This window comes from Elgaria multicarinata, chromosome 4 (genome assembly GCF_023053635.1).
Source record: "Elgaria multicarinata webbii isolate HBS135686 ecotype San Diego chromosome 4, rElgMul1.1.pri, whole genome shotgun sequence".
Classification (NCBI taxonomy): Eukaryota; Metazoa; Chordata; class Lepidosauria; order Squamata; family Anguidae; genus Elgaria; species Elgaria multicarinata.
In genome coordinates this window covers 74,610,604-74,627,029 of record NC_086174.1, presented here as the reverse complement: position 1 = coordinate 74,627,029, position 16,426 = coordinate 74,610,604, and the positions used below count along the sequence as shown (strand labels likewise).

At 42.7% G+C, this 16,426-nt stretch overlaps 1 protein-coding gene across 2 annotated transcripts in view; it reads left to right on the top strand.

Annotated features, from left to right (window-relative positions):
• The first annotated feature begins 13,465 nt into the window (after window positions 1-13,465).
• LOC134397695 (SAM and SH3 domain-containing protein 1-like) overlaps window positions 13,466-16,426 on the top strand; it is a 603,491-nt gene continuing 600,530 nt past the window's right edge. For both annotated transcript variants that reach the window (XM_063124570.1, XM_063124569.1), the window contains exon 1: window positions 13,466-14,269. In XM_063124570.1, coding sequence (XP_062980640.1) covers window positions 13,793-14,269 — 477 coding nt within the window. In that variant the 5' untranslated portion in view covers window positions 13,466-13,792. The remainder of the gene's footprint in view (window positions 14,270-16,426) is intronic.

Here is a 16,426-nt window from a genome sequence, read left to right as displayed (position 1 = left end):
GTTGTCCTAAATGACTGCCCTGGAACAGTTGATTATGGAACTGACTAGAGGGGAGGCAAACCTGGACTTAATCCTAAGTGGTGCTGCCCAGGACCTAATACGAAATGTAAATATTGTTGAACCAATCGGTAACAGTGACCACAGTGCTATCAGATTCAATATATACTTAAGTGGGAAATTGCCCAGGAAATCCAACAAATTCACACTTGACTTCAAAAGGAGGAAACTTCTCTAAAATGAGGGAACTAGTGAAAAGAAAGTTGAAAGGGGGAATCAAGAGGATTAAATTATTGCCAAATGCATGGAGCTTACTCAAAAGGACAATAATAGAAGCTCAACTAAAATGTATTCCACAGGTTAGGAAAGGTAGCACCAAGTTGAAGAGGTCACCATTATAGTTAACAAGAAGTGCCAAAGAAGCTACTGTAGAAAAGAGGGCTTCCTTCAGAAAACGGAAGTCTTGCCCAAGTGAGGAAAATAAAGGGGAGCACAAGCTAGCACAAAGGAGATGCAAAAAAGCATTTTGAAGAGCACATCGCTAATAATATCAGGTCCAACAATAAAGAATTCTTTAAATATATTGGAAGCAGGAAACCAGTTAGGGAAGCAGTTGGACTGTTAGATGACAATGGAGTTAAGGGAGTACTAAAGGAGGACAGGGAAATTGCAGAAAAGCTGAATGAATTCTTTGCATTGGTGTTCATTGCAGAGGATACAGGACAGATGCCTGTGCCTGAACTGATGTTTTCAGGAATGGAATCTGTCCCTAAGCTCAGCCTCTGTATCAGAGGACTGGAAGATGGCCAATGTAACACCAATTTTCGAAAAGGGATCCGGGGGGGTGGGGAGGAGGGATCCGGGAAATTACAGGCCGGTTAGCTTGACATCCATTCCAGGTAAATTGGTTGAAAGCATTATTAAAGGTAAAATTAGTAAGCATATAGAAGGTCAGGTCCTGCTGAAGAAGAATCAACATGGCTTCCGCAAAGGCAAGCCCTGTCTCACTAATCTACTAGAATTCTTTGAGAGTGCCAACAAACACGTAGACAGGGGTGATCTGGTGGACATTGTTTACTTGGACTTCCAAAAGGCTTTTGATAAAGTCCCCCACCAAAGACTCTTAGCAGTCATGGAATAAGAGGAGACGACCTCTTATGGATCAGTAACTGGTTAGAGAACAGAAAGCAGAGAGTAGGAATAAATGGTCAATTCTCCCGATGGAGGGAAGTAAATAGTGGGGTCCCAAAGGGATCAGTATTGGGACCAACTCTTTTCAACTTGTTCATAAATTAGCTGGAATTAGGAGTGAGCAGTGAAGTGGCCAAGTTTGCTGATAACACCAAATTATTTAAGATTGTTAAAACACAAAGGGATTGTGAAGAGCTCCAAAGGGATCTCTCCAAGCCGGGACAGTGGGCATCCAAATGGCAGATGCGGTTCAATGTAAGCAAGTGTAAGGTGATGGCACGTTGGGGGGAAAAAACCCAACTTCAAATATAACCTAATGGGATCTGAGCTGGCAGTGACAAAACAAGAAAGAGATCTTGGGATTATGGTGGACAGCTTGATGAAAATGTCCACTCAGTGTGCGGCCGCTGTAAAGAAGGTAAACTCCATGTTAGGCATTATAAGAAAAGGAATTGAGAATAAAACAGCCAGTATCATACTGCCCTTATACAAATTGATGGTGCGACCACACTTAGAATACTTTGTACAGTTCTGGTCACCACACCTAAAAAAGGATATGATAGAGCTGGAAAAAGTGCAGAAAAGGGCAACTAAAATGATTAAGGGGCTGGAGCATCTCCCCTATGAGGAAAGATTACATCAACTAGGATTGTTTAGCTTGGGGGGAATAGGAGGATGAGGGGAGACATGATAGAGGTGTACAAAATTATGCATGGTATGGAGAATGTGGACAGGGAGACATTTTTCTCCCTCTCTCAAAATACTAGAACCTGGGGTCATCCCATGAAGCTGATTGGTGGGAGATCCAGGACAAATAAAAGGAAGTACTTCTTCACACAGCGCATAGTTAAATTATGGAACTCACTGCCACAGGATGTGGTGATGGCCACCAATCTGGATGGCTTCAAAAGGGGGTTGGATAAATTCCTGGAGGCGATGGCTATCAATGGCTACTAGCCCTGATGGTTATGAGCTATCTCCAGTATTTGAGGCAGTAAGCCTGTGTGCACCAGTTGCTGGGGAACTTGGGCGGGAGAGTGCTGTTGCATCATGTCTTGCTTGTTCATCCCTGGCCGATGGCTGGCTGGCCACTGTGTGGACAGAGTGCTGGACTAGATGGGCCCTTGGTCTGATCCAGCGTGGCACTTCTTATGTTCTTAATATCAAACAGACCCATTGTTTTCTACACAGATGTCTAGAATTCATCTCTCCCCTTACCCGTTTATGGTCTTGAGAGAGAGAGATCCCAAAGCTCAACTTTTCCTGGAACATATTCTTGCTGAGCTGGAATCTCTTCTGCATAATCAAACCGCACTGTGTGTGTTTGTGGTTAAAATAAATGTGCTTAGCATATGACGGTATTACTTCACAAGTCCCAGAGCTCAAATGACTGCTGAGATAATCTGAAAGTAGATTTGAGTAGATCATTCACGTATCAAGCCTGTAGGCATCTCAGTCAAGGCTTTCCAGTTATTGAATTCCCTTTTCCTGGATACTGGCCAAAGCAGACTCTGAGCAGACATCTTTTGGCATCAGAAGATCTTGTGCCTTGGTTCATCTGTCAATGGCACAGCTAAGCTGCTATTAGATCATTTAACTGACACAATTTTATTCTAGGTCTTAAATTTACCTTTTGCTTTAAGGAATCAGTATTCTGAATAATAAATGCATATGAATAGTTGGGGGGTGGGAAATGGCAAGTAAAAGGATAATTAAAAAACAAAGACTAAAACTTGAGGCAATGAGCGCAGAAGCTCCTTGCTGGGAGATATTGTGAGTGGTATCAATGTATATGCAGAACACTATGCATGCATGCACGCCAGAAAAAAACAACTTTCAAAATATGGCAAGAATAATTTAGGAGAGCAAGAAGAAAGGAATGTAAGAATTGTGCTTTTCATTCAGTCTCTGGAGAATCCGTACAATTTCTCTCCAGCCAATGCCAGACTTCATGTCATGCTCCTCTGTGTCCCAGAACTAATGACATCACTGAAGAGAAGGGAGGATACAGCAGCCCCATGACAAGCATATATGGGTTAAACTTCAACTGGAGTAAATCAATAGGAAGGGGAGGCAGCTACAGCTATTCTATTATTCTATGCTTTCCCAACCTGATGCAGTCCAACACATCTGGAATGCACTAGGTTAGGGAAAGCTGGTCTATACTGACTGATTCATCTTTCCATGCTTTTCCTGTGTGTCAAGGTTGCCTAAATAAATGGTGCTACATCAATGAGAAATTGTAACACCAATTAATACAATAAGGAAGGGGGAAAACCAACATTCTGTGTCATGATAAATGCTTGCCATGATGCTTAGGAAATTCTTAAGCAAAGAAAACATCCGGAATACATTTCAGGTAGAAAAGTCACCCAACAAAGACAGATCAACAGCTACCAAAAGAATATTGTATGCATGGTAAGCAGAACTTTGCTATCCAGATCTGTCCCACTAAAACAGCTATACTTTATTTATTTATGACATTTCTATACCATCCAATAGTCAAAGTTAAATAAAATAAATTAATTCCATTTTAATTTTATTTATTTATTTATTTATTTATTACATTTCTATACCGCCCAATAGCCAGAGCTCTCTGATAAGTGTCGCTGATATGGCAGAATATGGAATAATTCTTAATTACGCCATAATTATGGTGAAAAGGCTGAAAGAGTGATTCTTAGAAGCCTAAGAAAGGGATTGGTGGTAGTTTCACACCCCACGTTTTCATGTTCTAAAAACAAAACCACTTTTGGTATATTTATGGATTATAGGTTCTTGAGTTCAGTGACACCTATTGCGTTGTATAATGTCAATGTAGGGAGACTGATTAGGCTTTCCTCTGACACCTTAGACAAACATTCAGGATCAAATAGTTGGACTGTTATCATCACAGGTTTGCTTACCAAGATAGATATGCTCCAAGGCTAATTAGTAAACACTATCGATTATTTGAAGCACAAGGAGTTATACAATGTAGTTACATTCTATGAACAAAATTTTAATATTTTTGTGATTTTTTAATAACTTAAAATCAATAATGAATTTAGAATATCTTAAATAATTATTTTATAAAATGTAATTGTTATTGACATAAAATAGCTTTTAAAGATCCTGAAGCCGCTTTGTATAACTTGTCCAAAAATTGCCTTGTATAAAGTATCAACTTCTTCAAATTCTACTGGACTCTATGACTGTTCTAGGTTGTTTGTAGTAGTAAGTCCTACAAGTGCCCACTGAGAACTTGTAGGACTTACTACTTACGTGCACTGATAAACACTCAGATAGTGAATTGATTCTTTTATTTTAAACCTTTGTATCCCAACTTTCAATTAAATTTCTAAGATGCTTTACATTAAATTAATAAACACAATACAAACTCAGAAGAACAGTAAGACTAACAGCAATAATAAAAAAACCACAGAATCTAAAATAGAAAGCTGAATGTACACCAATTACTGCTCATTCAAAGCTTGATTAAATTAGGCTGACCATATGAAAAGGAGGACAGGGCTCCTGTATATTTAACAGTTGTATTGAAAAGGAAATTTCAGCAGGTGTCATTTGTATATATGGGGAACCTGGTGAAATTTCCTCTTCATCACAACAGTTAAAGCTGCAGGTGCCCTGCCCTCTTTTAAATCTGGTCACTCTAGCATAGCTCCTGCAGCTTTAACTGTTGTGATGAAGTGGGAATTTCACCAGGTTCTCCATATATACAAACGACACCTGCTGAAATTCCCTTTTCTATGCAACTGTTAAAGATACAGGAGCCCTGTCCTCCTTTTCATATGGTCACCCTAATTAAATAGGAAAATAACTTGGTGTCTTAAATTCAGTACAGATTGCAGGGTGGGTAGAAAGCAGTGATGACTGCTGTTGTAACCTGACTGTGTACAGTTGCCATGTGACATGGCAGTTTGAATGAGAATCAACAATTACTTGAAATCAACCAAACAATATGGTTGATGGTTATGTGCTACCTCCAGTATCCAAGGCAGTAAGCCTGTGTGCACCAGTTCCTGTGGAACATGTTGTTGCACCAGGTCCTGCTTGTTCATTCCTGGCTGATGGCTGGTTGGCCACTGAGTGAAAAGAATGCTGGATTAGATGGACCCTCGATCTGATCCAGCATGGCACATCTTATGTTCTTAATATTTTTTGAAAGCTTTAGTCTTCCTTAAAATTAGATTGCAATTGTTTTCTACCAGTTTCAGTGTTTGCCTATTAGTTTGCAACTCTGCAAAAGCAGTTCCAACATCTCACCAGGGAAAATTTAATTAATGAATGTCTGATACCCCTGCTTTAGAAAAATAAAAGATCTTGTGTAGGAGAGCAAACTAATAGGAGCCAAATAGAATCTAATTTATATTGTGCTTAAATCAATTTATTCCAATATCCTCTGGAATGCAGTAGGGCCTCAAATTGCTTTAGCCTATTAGCATAGCTGAATATGAAAAGAAGCAGATATATTCACTGAGATTCCATTGAAAAAACAGCACACAAACAATATTGCCATTGCAGAGTTCTGCAAATGGTACATTCAAGGCCATTGGTCCTAGGGCTGTTGAGATTCCCACAGATTCTGTCTCTGATAAAAGTGCACAGGAGAATCATGTTTCCTTTCCCCACAAGAGTTACACGGTTCGATGGAAGTGCACAGTTTGCTGTTCTTTTAAATAAGTTAAAAACAGTATTGAGTTTCCCCAGGACTTTTATAGCTAACAGTATTGACCACAGAGGATACATACATAGATTGCTATGCACAAACAGTATACCCTAGAATATTTTAACTAACATTTACAAATAAATAGAATAGATTTAGAATTAGAATAGATGGAAGTGATTCTGAGCAGATCCACAGAATAGAATTGCATGCTATAGTAACAGTGCATACCTATACATTTCTACTCAAAGGTAAGACCAACTAAATTCAACAAGGCTTACTCCCAGTAAAATGTGAATACAAATCTACGTGGAAGTAAATCCCATTCAACTCTAAGCTTCTGTGTTGTACTTACATAACATTGTACTGAACAGTGTTGCCCTCCATTAAGTAAAAAAGATTTCCAGATCAGTCGAGGAGCTTGTGCTGGAAAGATTTGGGCCCTGCTATTAATTTTAATTCAGTGTCCTACGTATTTGCACAAGTAGCATCAGATCCTGGTTTGGCTGGACTGGTCCAATGTCTGAATTTGGGTCATCCCTAGGTTTTTTTGGAGGGGGGAGTCATCCCTAGTTGTTTTTTTAATACATAAAACAAGCCCTTGAGATGCACGGATGTACCATCACCTGCTGCCCATCAATCTGTGAAGGGTTATAAGGCCATTTCCAAACAATTTAAAGTCCATCATTCTACAGTGAGAAAGATGATTCAAAAGTGGAAAACATTCAAGACTGTTGCCAATCTTCCCAGGAGAGGACGTCCCAGCAAAATCATCCCAAGGTCAGACTGTGCAATGCTCAGAGAAATTGCAAAAAACCCAAGAGTTACATCTCTGACTCCTCAGGACTCAGTGAGCATGTTAAATGTTAAAGTTCATGACAGTACAATTAGAAATAGACTGAACAAATATGGTTTGTTTGGAAGGGTTGCCAGGAGAAAGCCTCTTTTCTCTAAAAAGAACGTGGCAGCATGGCTTAGATTCGCAAAGTTGCACCTGAACAAACCACAAGACTTCTGGAACAATGTCCTTTGGACAGACAAGACCAAAGTGGAGATGTTTGGCCATAATGCACAGTGCCACGTTTGGCGAAAACCAAACACAGCATATCAGCACAAACACCCCATACCAACTGTCAATCAGTTGGAGGGATGATGATTTGGGCTTGTTTTGCAGCCACACGACCTGGGAACTTTGCAGTCATTGAGTTGACCATGAACTCCTCTGTATACCAAAGTATTCTAGTGTCAAATGTGAGGCCATCTGTCTGACAGCTAAAGCTTGACCGAAATTGGGTCATGCAACAGGACAATGATCCCAAGCACACCAGCAAATCTACAACAGAATGGCTGAAAAAGAAAAGAATCAAGGTATTGCAATGGCCCAGTCAAAGTCCAGACCTCAACCCGATTGAAATGCTGTGGTGGGACCTTAAGAGAACTGTGCATAAACAAATGCCCTCAAACCTCAATGAACTGAACCAACGTTGTAAAGAAGAGTGGGCCAAAATTCCTCCACAACGATGTGAGAGACTGATAAAGTCATACAGAAAACGATTACTTCAAGTTATTGCTGCTAAAGGTGCTTCTACAAGCTATTGAATCATAAGGTGTACTTACTTTTTCACACATGGCTTCTCCATTTTGGCTTTATTTCTGTTAAATAAATCATGACATGGTGTAATATGTCATGTGTTCATCTGAGGTTGTATTTACCTAATTTTTAGACCTGCTAAGGAACAGATGATTGTTATTATGTCCTGATACGTAAAATCATACAATTCCAAGAGGGTGTACTTTCTTTTTCACATGACCGTATATTGTTAAAGATGTTCTTATTCTTATGTTGAACTGAAAGTAGCGTCTAGTGTATAGCATTTTCTCTCCTTATCTATTTTTTATCCTAGCACGGGAAATAATCCCAAGTATTCATTTTAACTAGTTCAAATAAACCAATAACACAAAAACACCAGGATGCAACTTTTAAAAAGAGAAGCTTCAACTACAGTAATAAATGTATAAAAGAAAGAAAAAACAAGGAAAGAAGCAAATAAGTATCTATAAACTATTGATAAATTCCGTGTTTATTTTTTAAAAACGTATTACATGTATATCACGTCTTTCCTAAACAGCTGAAGTGGCTAACAACAACAAAGAATATATAAATACAATAACGTACAAATATAACAAAAACATTGCTTTTGATACAGTTTTCATTCCACTTGGGGAAGCATTCCTGTACAGAGTTCTGGTTGGAACTCCCACTGGTGGAAAGTGGGATGAAGAGAGGATATTTCTCTCTGATTACCCCTCCCTCTGTAGCTCCCAGTGCCACCTCCCCACCTGTGCCAGTGAGTTCCCCATCCTTCTGCAGTTTTTTTTTGGGGGGGGGAAGACAAAGGGGAAGGGAGGAATCAGTGAAGGCAGCCCCCCCCCATCACCCAACAGAAAAGCTCTGCTGGATCCAATCCAGGTCCAAAACTTCCCGTGGATTGAACAAGACCTTCCATATAGGGAGGATTTTGCTGGATCTAATCCAGGTCTGCAGCCAACCTAAAACGGGGGAGCAGAGAGGAAGTTTGTCTGGTTTGTATGCCTTTTAAAGACAAAATGGTAAACTTTTAAAAAATTGTTTGTAAAATAAATTAGGGGGCAACCCGTCCCTGGCTACAGGCTTGATTCAATCCACCATTAAAACACAATCAAATTATTTGATAACGCACCGGCCTGTTACAGGTAGAAGTGTCCTTGAGGTTAAGGGCACAATCCTATTAGACCCACCCTTGATACTAGATGACTCGAAACTCGGAGGCTTGCAAATATCCAAAAAAGCAAGAGGTCCAAGCGGCCTTGCACTTTACAACTTAGCTAGTTAGGTGTTTTCGCCCTGTCTAGCTGAGGTGCCCGGGGAAGGAGAGAGAAAGGAGGCCGGGAAGGACTGGGGATACACTGTAAGCCATTCCTCTCTCCTCCCTGCCCACCGGCATGCCCAATTTCCCCTCCTGACTGAGCCGGTGTCTATGAACTCACAGAGGCAGCTGATGTGTTTATCTCAGTGCAGGCTGCAAGGGGCCAGGGGAGAGGCTGAGGAACTGGCTCTGAAGCCTGAGCCCTGACTCTGGCCTTGGATGTGGGAACCTGAAGTATCATATAGCCTCCCAGATGTTGTCTGGGCATTTAACAGCATATACTGAGTTTTTTTAACTGACCCCAGAATAGTTGTTTTAAATGGATATTGTCTGTTTTTGTTTGTATTTTATGCTTTTTATGGTTTAAAATTTTGTATATTTCTTTTTAATGTTCACTGTTTTTAATTGTTGTAAACCGCCCAGAGAGCTTTGGCTATGGGGAGGTTTATTTATTTATTTATTTATTACGTTTCTATACCGCCCCACAGCCGAAGCTCTATGGGTGGTTTACAACAATTAAAAATGGTAAACATTAAAAATACAAAATTTAAAAACCATCAAAAACATAAAAACAGTATAAAAACAACAGTATCCATTTAAAAACATCAATTTTGGGGTCCATTAAAAACAAACTTAACGTTGTTAAATGCTGTTAAAATGCCTGGGAGAAGAGAAAAGTCTTGACCTGGTGCCAAAAAGATAACAATGTTGGTGCCAGGCGAGCCTCATCGGAGAGATCATTCCACAGTCGGGGGGCAACCACTGAAAAGGCCCTCTCCCTTGTTGCCATCCTCCGAGCTTCCCTCAGAGTAAGCATTCAGAGGAGGACCTTAGGTTTTGAGCACAGTGTACAGGTAGGTTCATGTCGGAAGAGCCGTTCCATCAGGTATTGCGGTCCCAAGCCATGTAGGGCTTTATAGGTTAAAACCAGCACCTTGAATTGGGCTCGGAAACATATAGGCAACCAATTCATGCGGGCCAGAATTGGTGTTATATGCTCAAACCTCCCTGTTCCAGCTATCAATCTAAATGTAATAAATAATAATAATAATAATAATAATAATAATAATAATGCTCTCCCCATGCCTTTCCTAAAATTTCACTCAAGGAATTGCGTTTTAAATGTTATTATTATTTAAAATCTCTGCATTGCTGCTTGGTTTTATTCTGGTTTTATTTTTATACTGCAGTTTTGAATTTTAAACTTTTATATTGTATATTTTATGCTGTATTTGTGTACTGCCCGAAGAGCTTCTGCTTTTGGGCAGTATCGCAATGTAATAAATAAATAAATGGCCCATTGAATGTGAGAGGTGCAAATGGATCAATGTCACTGGATTGCAGCTATCACCCATACATGGTTCCATCATGCTTTCTTCCCCTTCCTCGCCCCTCTACGGAAGCCCTGTCTGTGTAGGAAACGCGTGATATATTTCAAGCGGCATTCATAATTGCCGAAAGGACGCTGGTGTGCAAGAGACAGAGCTACATTTCAGCAGAGACCGTCAGGGGGCGCTGCGAGCCCAGAGTTAGTGAAAGAAACCGAGGAGAGCTGGGGGAGGGGGAGAGCTGCGAGCGGCGCCCCGGCTTGCTTCTTATGCCGTCCCCGCTGCGACAAGGCAACCTAGCGGCCCTTCAGGAGGAAGCCTTACCTGAACCTCGCCACCCTCTAAAATTTAGTTGTGCAAGAAACCACCTCCGCACGTCTCACGAGCATTTCCAAGAGAGACAGAAAAAGCACCCAAATCACTACAGGCTTTTGTAGATACAGCCTTCCCCTTCCTCAGCTTCTCCTCGTGAAAAACGAACAGCCTCAATGTTCGCTATTACTATCCCAACTGGGATGGGAGGGAGGGAAGAAAGCAAGGGCCAGCCGCAGTTTTCATATACAGTGACTTGCTTGCGGAGGCAGAGTGAGGAGCCAATATATTTCTCTTTTTCTAACGAAGTAGGGCAAGAGAACAGGAAAATAACTTTTCAGAGAGCGGGGCGGCCATAGAAACACTCGGCGTGGTCGCACAGAAATTCTGGCGGGCAAATACAGTCGCCGCCGCCGCCACGCGGCTGTCTGTGCCTGCGCTGACAAAGGCGGCACCACCGCCGCTTTGGCCAGGGCGGCGGCGGCTGTAAAGTTTCCTCACCCCTCAGAGGCCCCCAGAAGTACCCTGAACAACGCTGCTTGCGCAACTGTCATAGAAACTTCCATTCGTTCTGCCTGACGACCTTTGGTTCGTTTGTGTGCTTTTCTCCCCTTCAAAGTCGAAAAAGTTGTGGGAAGGCTGGTTTGCTTTAGGCAACGAAGCGATTGGGCTGACGGGGTTAGGAGCGAACAAAAAGGAAAGGGTTCTGCCGAGAAGCGCGGGCGGGCAATTGAAAGAGAAGTAATGGTCGACAATTGTATAAGAAAACAACCACAGGGACAGTCAACAGGAGAGTAGTTCATTTCCTCTTTCCTGTACCCCAAGAAACACAGAACGAACGGGCGCCATTAGTAAAAACAATGGCGGAGGACTGACAGGATCACTCCGCTAACTGTAAGAGCTGCAGACTTCCCTTCCCCGTCTCCTATCTTGCTCCTCTCCCCACCTCAAGTGAAAGTTGTGAGTAGGGTAGGGTGACTATATGGGAAAGAGGACAGGGCCCCTGTATGTTGAATAGTTGTACAGAAAAGGGAATTTCAGCAGGTTATACCAAAGTGACCAGATACAAAAGCAGGCAGGGCTCCTGCAGCTTTAACTGTTGTGAGGAAGGAATTTCACCAGGTGCTGCATGCATACAAATGACACCTGCTGAAATTCCCTTTTCTATACAACTGTGAAAGATACAGGAACCCTGGGTGTCCTCCTTTCCATATGGTCACCCTAGGAAGAATGACCGCCGGTTAAACACATATTTGAAAGAAGGGTGTTCAACACTGCAACCTCTATTTTGAAGGAAAAGCAAACGATTTAGTAAGGAGACAATCAAACAATAAACAGTCAATTATAATGCCTTCCCTACTCTCAGTGGGAGAACAGGAGGAGGGAAGCCCCTAAGTCGCCCACCCTTCATGGTGCCTCTTCTTCCTTCTGAGCTTTGCTTAGCAAACAGCTGTGCAAGCAAGAGAAGGACATAGTTGCTCCTACTTCTTTTCTATTGCTCATTCACTCTGAGCACCAAGCAGGGAGGATTGGGCCCACAATGTTACACACACACACAGAGAGAAAGGCCTTTGGGCCATTTGCTCACCATCTCTGGACAATGCAGAGGACTCTTCATTGAAGAAGCGACCACCTCATCATATCTTCCTCATGATGGAGTGGGAGAGGGGATTGGGCCCAATCCTCTCTTCACTACTCACTGAGATAAGTAAACACACTGAGGTGGTACCTGCTTCTCCAAAGCTCAACCACCTTTTGTACTCTCTCCACTGCACCACTTAGTGTGAAAGGGCAAGAAAGAGGCTGAGTGATGTGGGTGGCCCCACTAAGTCCAATTTTTCCTGCTGCACTGCCCAAAGAGAGAGGATGAGCAAGCAGAGCATTGCAGGGTGGGTGGGGGAAGGTGAGCAATTGGAGAAAGTCACTTGCCCAATCCTTGCTGTCAGGATTAACAAAGGCTGATCCACTCCCTATGGGTGGTACAGCAGGAAAGATTTGGTTAACTGGGCAGAATCCCCACCACTGTGCTGCTTAGAGGGAGACTTCTGGTGGGCAAGTGCAGTGGCTGCATTCTGCACCAGAGAAAGAGAGAGGTGATGCATGGACGGAAGCAGCTGAGCAGGTGCCTCTAGGGCAACTGCACCATGGGCACAACCCACCCTGCAAAGGAGAGGAGATAGGAGGAGCCACCGCCACTACCTTCTCTTGCTTGCACACTTTCCTGCATCCCCCAGAGGTGGCAGGAGAAGGCACCCTATGTGTGTGGGGCGAGGTACTATCTGGTTGGGGGCGGTCCCCCTTACTCTTTTCTAGCATTTATTGCAGGACAGGGGAAAGGAGAGATCTGCTGTTTGGTTGCCTCTCCTCACCAGTTGGTTACTTCTCCTTTAACACAGAACTGGCAGTATTAAAACACCAAATACGCCGAGCAGCCACCTTTTGGTGGGTCCCTCCCTCGGGAAGGATTAGCCCGACTAAGGAGAGTGGCATGGCGACGCACCTTCTCCGTGAGCCGCGAGGAGCAAGGTGGGAATATAAAAAGTAGGAAAGGCAGGAGCCTGGAAAACTGTTGAATTGCTGGCCTTTTCTCAGTGCATAACGAACGCCCGTTGCTTCCCGCCCCCGACACGAGGGAGAAGCAGGGCAAAAGACTCGTAAAAGAAGGATTGGGAAATTGCAGCCGGCTTGCAGGGTGGACCTGAGAGGAGGTCTGAAGCCATCGTTTTTTGCACAGACTGATGAGAAGGGACAGCAGGCATCGAGGCTGTTGCACAAGCAGGCGAGTGCCGGGAGAGCGTCTTAAGGTCCTCCCTCCCCACCTTAGCGTGGTGCTACTAGATTAAAATGTAGGCGCGCACACAGCTCAGCGTACAGTAAACAGACAGCTTCGTTCACGACAGAGGGGCAAAAGGAAGGTGAGAGACCGGCTAGGAGACAAACTCAGCCCCAAGCAACGCTACCGGAGGAAAACGGGAGAGCACCCGGAAAGCCTTGAGCGCGAGCACTTGGCAAAGGGAGTCAGTCGCCTGGCCCGGGGAGATCATGGTGAAGATGGGAGCGGGCAGGGAGCTCCGGAGGGTGGACGGCCGCTCCAGTAACCCCTCCTGAGAGCCAGAGGCTTCCAGGTTAGACAGCTGAAGAGAAGAGGGACTAAGCCAGAGGATTCGTTTAGCACCGCCTGAGATTTGCCGCCGCTGTTGCTGCTGCGTTGGGATTTAACGTTCATTTCTCCCCGGGGGATGGTGTTTTGCTGACCGCGGGCTTCAGCGTTTTCCTCCCTTGATGTCTCTTACATCTGGATTTTGTTCCCGGGGGTTTCTTTTTCCGCAAGAGTTGCTGCCCAGGGTTTCAAAAGTTGCAGTGTGGTCCTAATTCTCCCTTCCCCTTCCATCATGTGCGCCAACATAGTCTACGAGTGGCTGAAGACCCTGAAGCTCTCGCAGTACGCCGAGTCCTTTGTGGATAATGGCTATGACGATCTGGAGGTGTGCAAACAAATCGGCGACCCAGACCTGGATGCCATCGGGGTCACGATGCCACAGCACCGGCGCCGGCTCCTCGAAGCCGTGCAGAGGCTGAAAGAGGAAGACGAGAGCAACGCCGGGCTGTACTTCACCTTGGAGCCTCAGCCGCCACAGCGGGGCTTGCCTTCGCCCGAGATCTACACCAGCCACCTGGTGGAGCAATACGAGGCCAAGACTTGGAAAGAGCATCGCCGCCCTCCTCCAGGGAACAGGGGGGTCCCCAGGAAAGTGAGCCCCCGCAGCAAGGAGCTGATTACTTACCCCAAACTGAAACTGAAAATCATGATTAGGGATAAACTCATCCGGGATGGGATCAATCTCAGCAAGCCCCCCTACTCCAACAAGGTAAGGGACGCCGGCAATGCTGCTGTGCCTCTTTCCTCCCCTCCCTTTTCAAATGAACTCTTCTTGCTTTCCTTGCTGGAATACCTCATTTGACATAAGGCAAGTTCTTCAAAAAGGGAGGGAACTGGACTTTTTCTGCTTCCTCCTTGACTTTACTTGCTCTAAGTTTTCCTGGAGTTTGAGAGTGGGATTTGCTTGCTCTTGTACATGAGGTGCTGAAAAATGCATACAAGGGGGAGGAGTTGGCTAAAAGAAAAGACAGGCTAGAACGTCTCAGCCATGTGGTGTTAAGTTGACTACAGAACTTGAGAGGATTCAGAATACTTTTTATCTTTGGAGAGTTGTTCAGTATCGTACAGATAGTAAATGTGTCATATATTGGTTAGGTAGCTTTTTAGTGACATGTGCTTACTGTTGGAATACTTGTGAAACAAGGTGACAGTAGGATGGCAGTGACAATGGTGATGTGTTGCTTATTATTTCCATTTAAATCTTGATGGAGGGAAACAGTCTGTGAAGACACAAAGCCCTTTATTAAAAAGTCTTGAGAAATTTCTTCTTAATACCATGACACTCTGAAAGTGTGAGAGGCAAAAAGTTGTAGTACAGTATGGATTTTCAGTTGCTTCTAAAATGAAGGGAAACTTTTAGCCTAGTCCTATGCATGTTTACTCAGAGGTAAGTGGCACTAAATTCAGTGGAACTTATTCCCAAGGAAGCATGCATAGAATCTTAGCCAAGTGTGATGGTCCATGTTTGTTCTCTTTTAGTGAGCAAAGAGGTCAATATTAAATGCCTCAGAGGAGGCATTGGCACTCTTGATAGTCAATACCTGTTTTAATTATTTTTTTAAAAAAAGGAAATTCCAAGCACAAAGGCTTCCATTGGACTCAGTAATTGCCTTGAATTCATAGCCTTTTTGAAAATCATGTTTTGGAAGAGGAGCAGACAACAGGATGATGGCCATTTTTTATTTTTGGTTATCTGAATAGCTTTAAGAAACTTAAATATATTTTCGCTGCAAAATTGGTTTATGTGGATGACAGGTGAAATTGTTATCTGTAATCTGGTGTCTGTAATGTAATTCAATAATAGTATAAGCTTCTCATAGATGGGCTTTGAGCTCACAAAACAGATATTTCACAGTCATCATAGACAGCACAGTGGATGATGACTGGCCAGCATGCAGCAAAAACAGTTCTAAATGCAAATAGATGAATGCATGCATTTGGAAGTTAAAACACGTAGGAAAAAACAATAGTGTCAACCTATCAAGCAACTGTTCACCAAATGGAGGTGTGCTATTGACAATGTTGGCCATTTCATATTATGAAAGCTGTAGATTAAATGAGAAGGTGTCAAGGAAGAACCATGCTGGTTTCCAAATGTATGTCAGAACTGAATACAAAAATAAGATAAAGCACACCCACATGCCTCAACCATGCAAATCTGTATCTAGTAGGAATAGCTTATTGTGTATCAAATCATGAAAAAGATTCAGTGGTCAAGGAACAAAGTATTCGCTTTCATCCCATGACACTAATGTATAGATTGGTTTTGTCAGGGAATAGCTACTGATAAGAGTAGCAAACCACAGGCAATGGACTGGAAGTCTAATATGAATTGGCAAAGACAAGTGTGTGAACTCTTGCATCCTCTGCAAATAAATCACCTCTTGAAACAAATTATCTGTTATGCAGTGTAAGGCAATTTATTTTATTTTTAAATAGGTATGTTTACAACATAAAGCCACATAAAGTAAACTGCTGCAGGTTTATTTTAAAATAAATGCAACCTTTCTACTGAAACAAAATTTGCTATTGTCTTAGAAAATGTCACTGAAGATATAAAGAATATGCTTCCTTGATAAAATTTTGCTATTTGTTATGACTGGAGAATTTAACGATATTTGCAATTTCAAGTTTATGTTTCTTCCACTAATATCGTCTTATGGAAATTTATTTGGACACTGTCCAGAAAATTAGAGAAATATTGCTCCTCTTGATTCTTTATCATTCCTTACATTTTTCATATGGAGAACACTGAACTAACGTTGTTAGACAAGCCCTACTCCACTTTGTTTCTGCAAGATTACTCTGGTGAATAAAGCAAGGCATACTTACCTTAAATGTAGCACACAGGGCTATAACAGTTTCA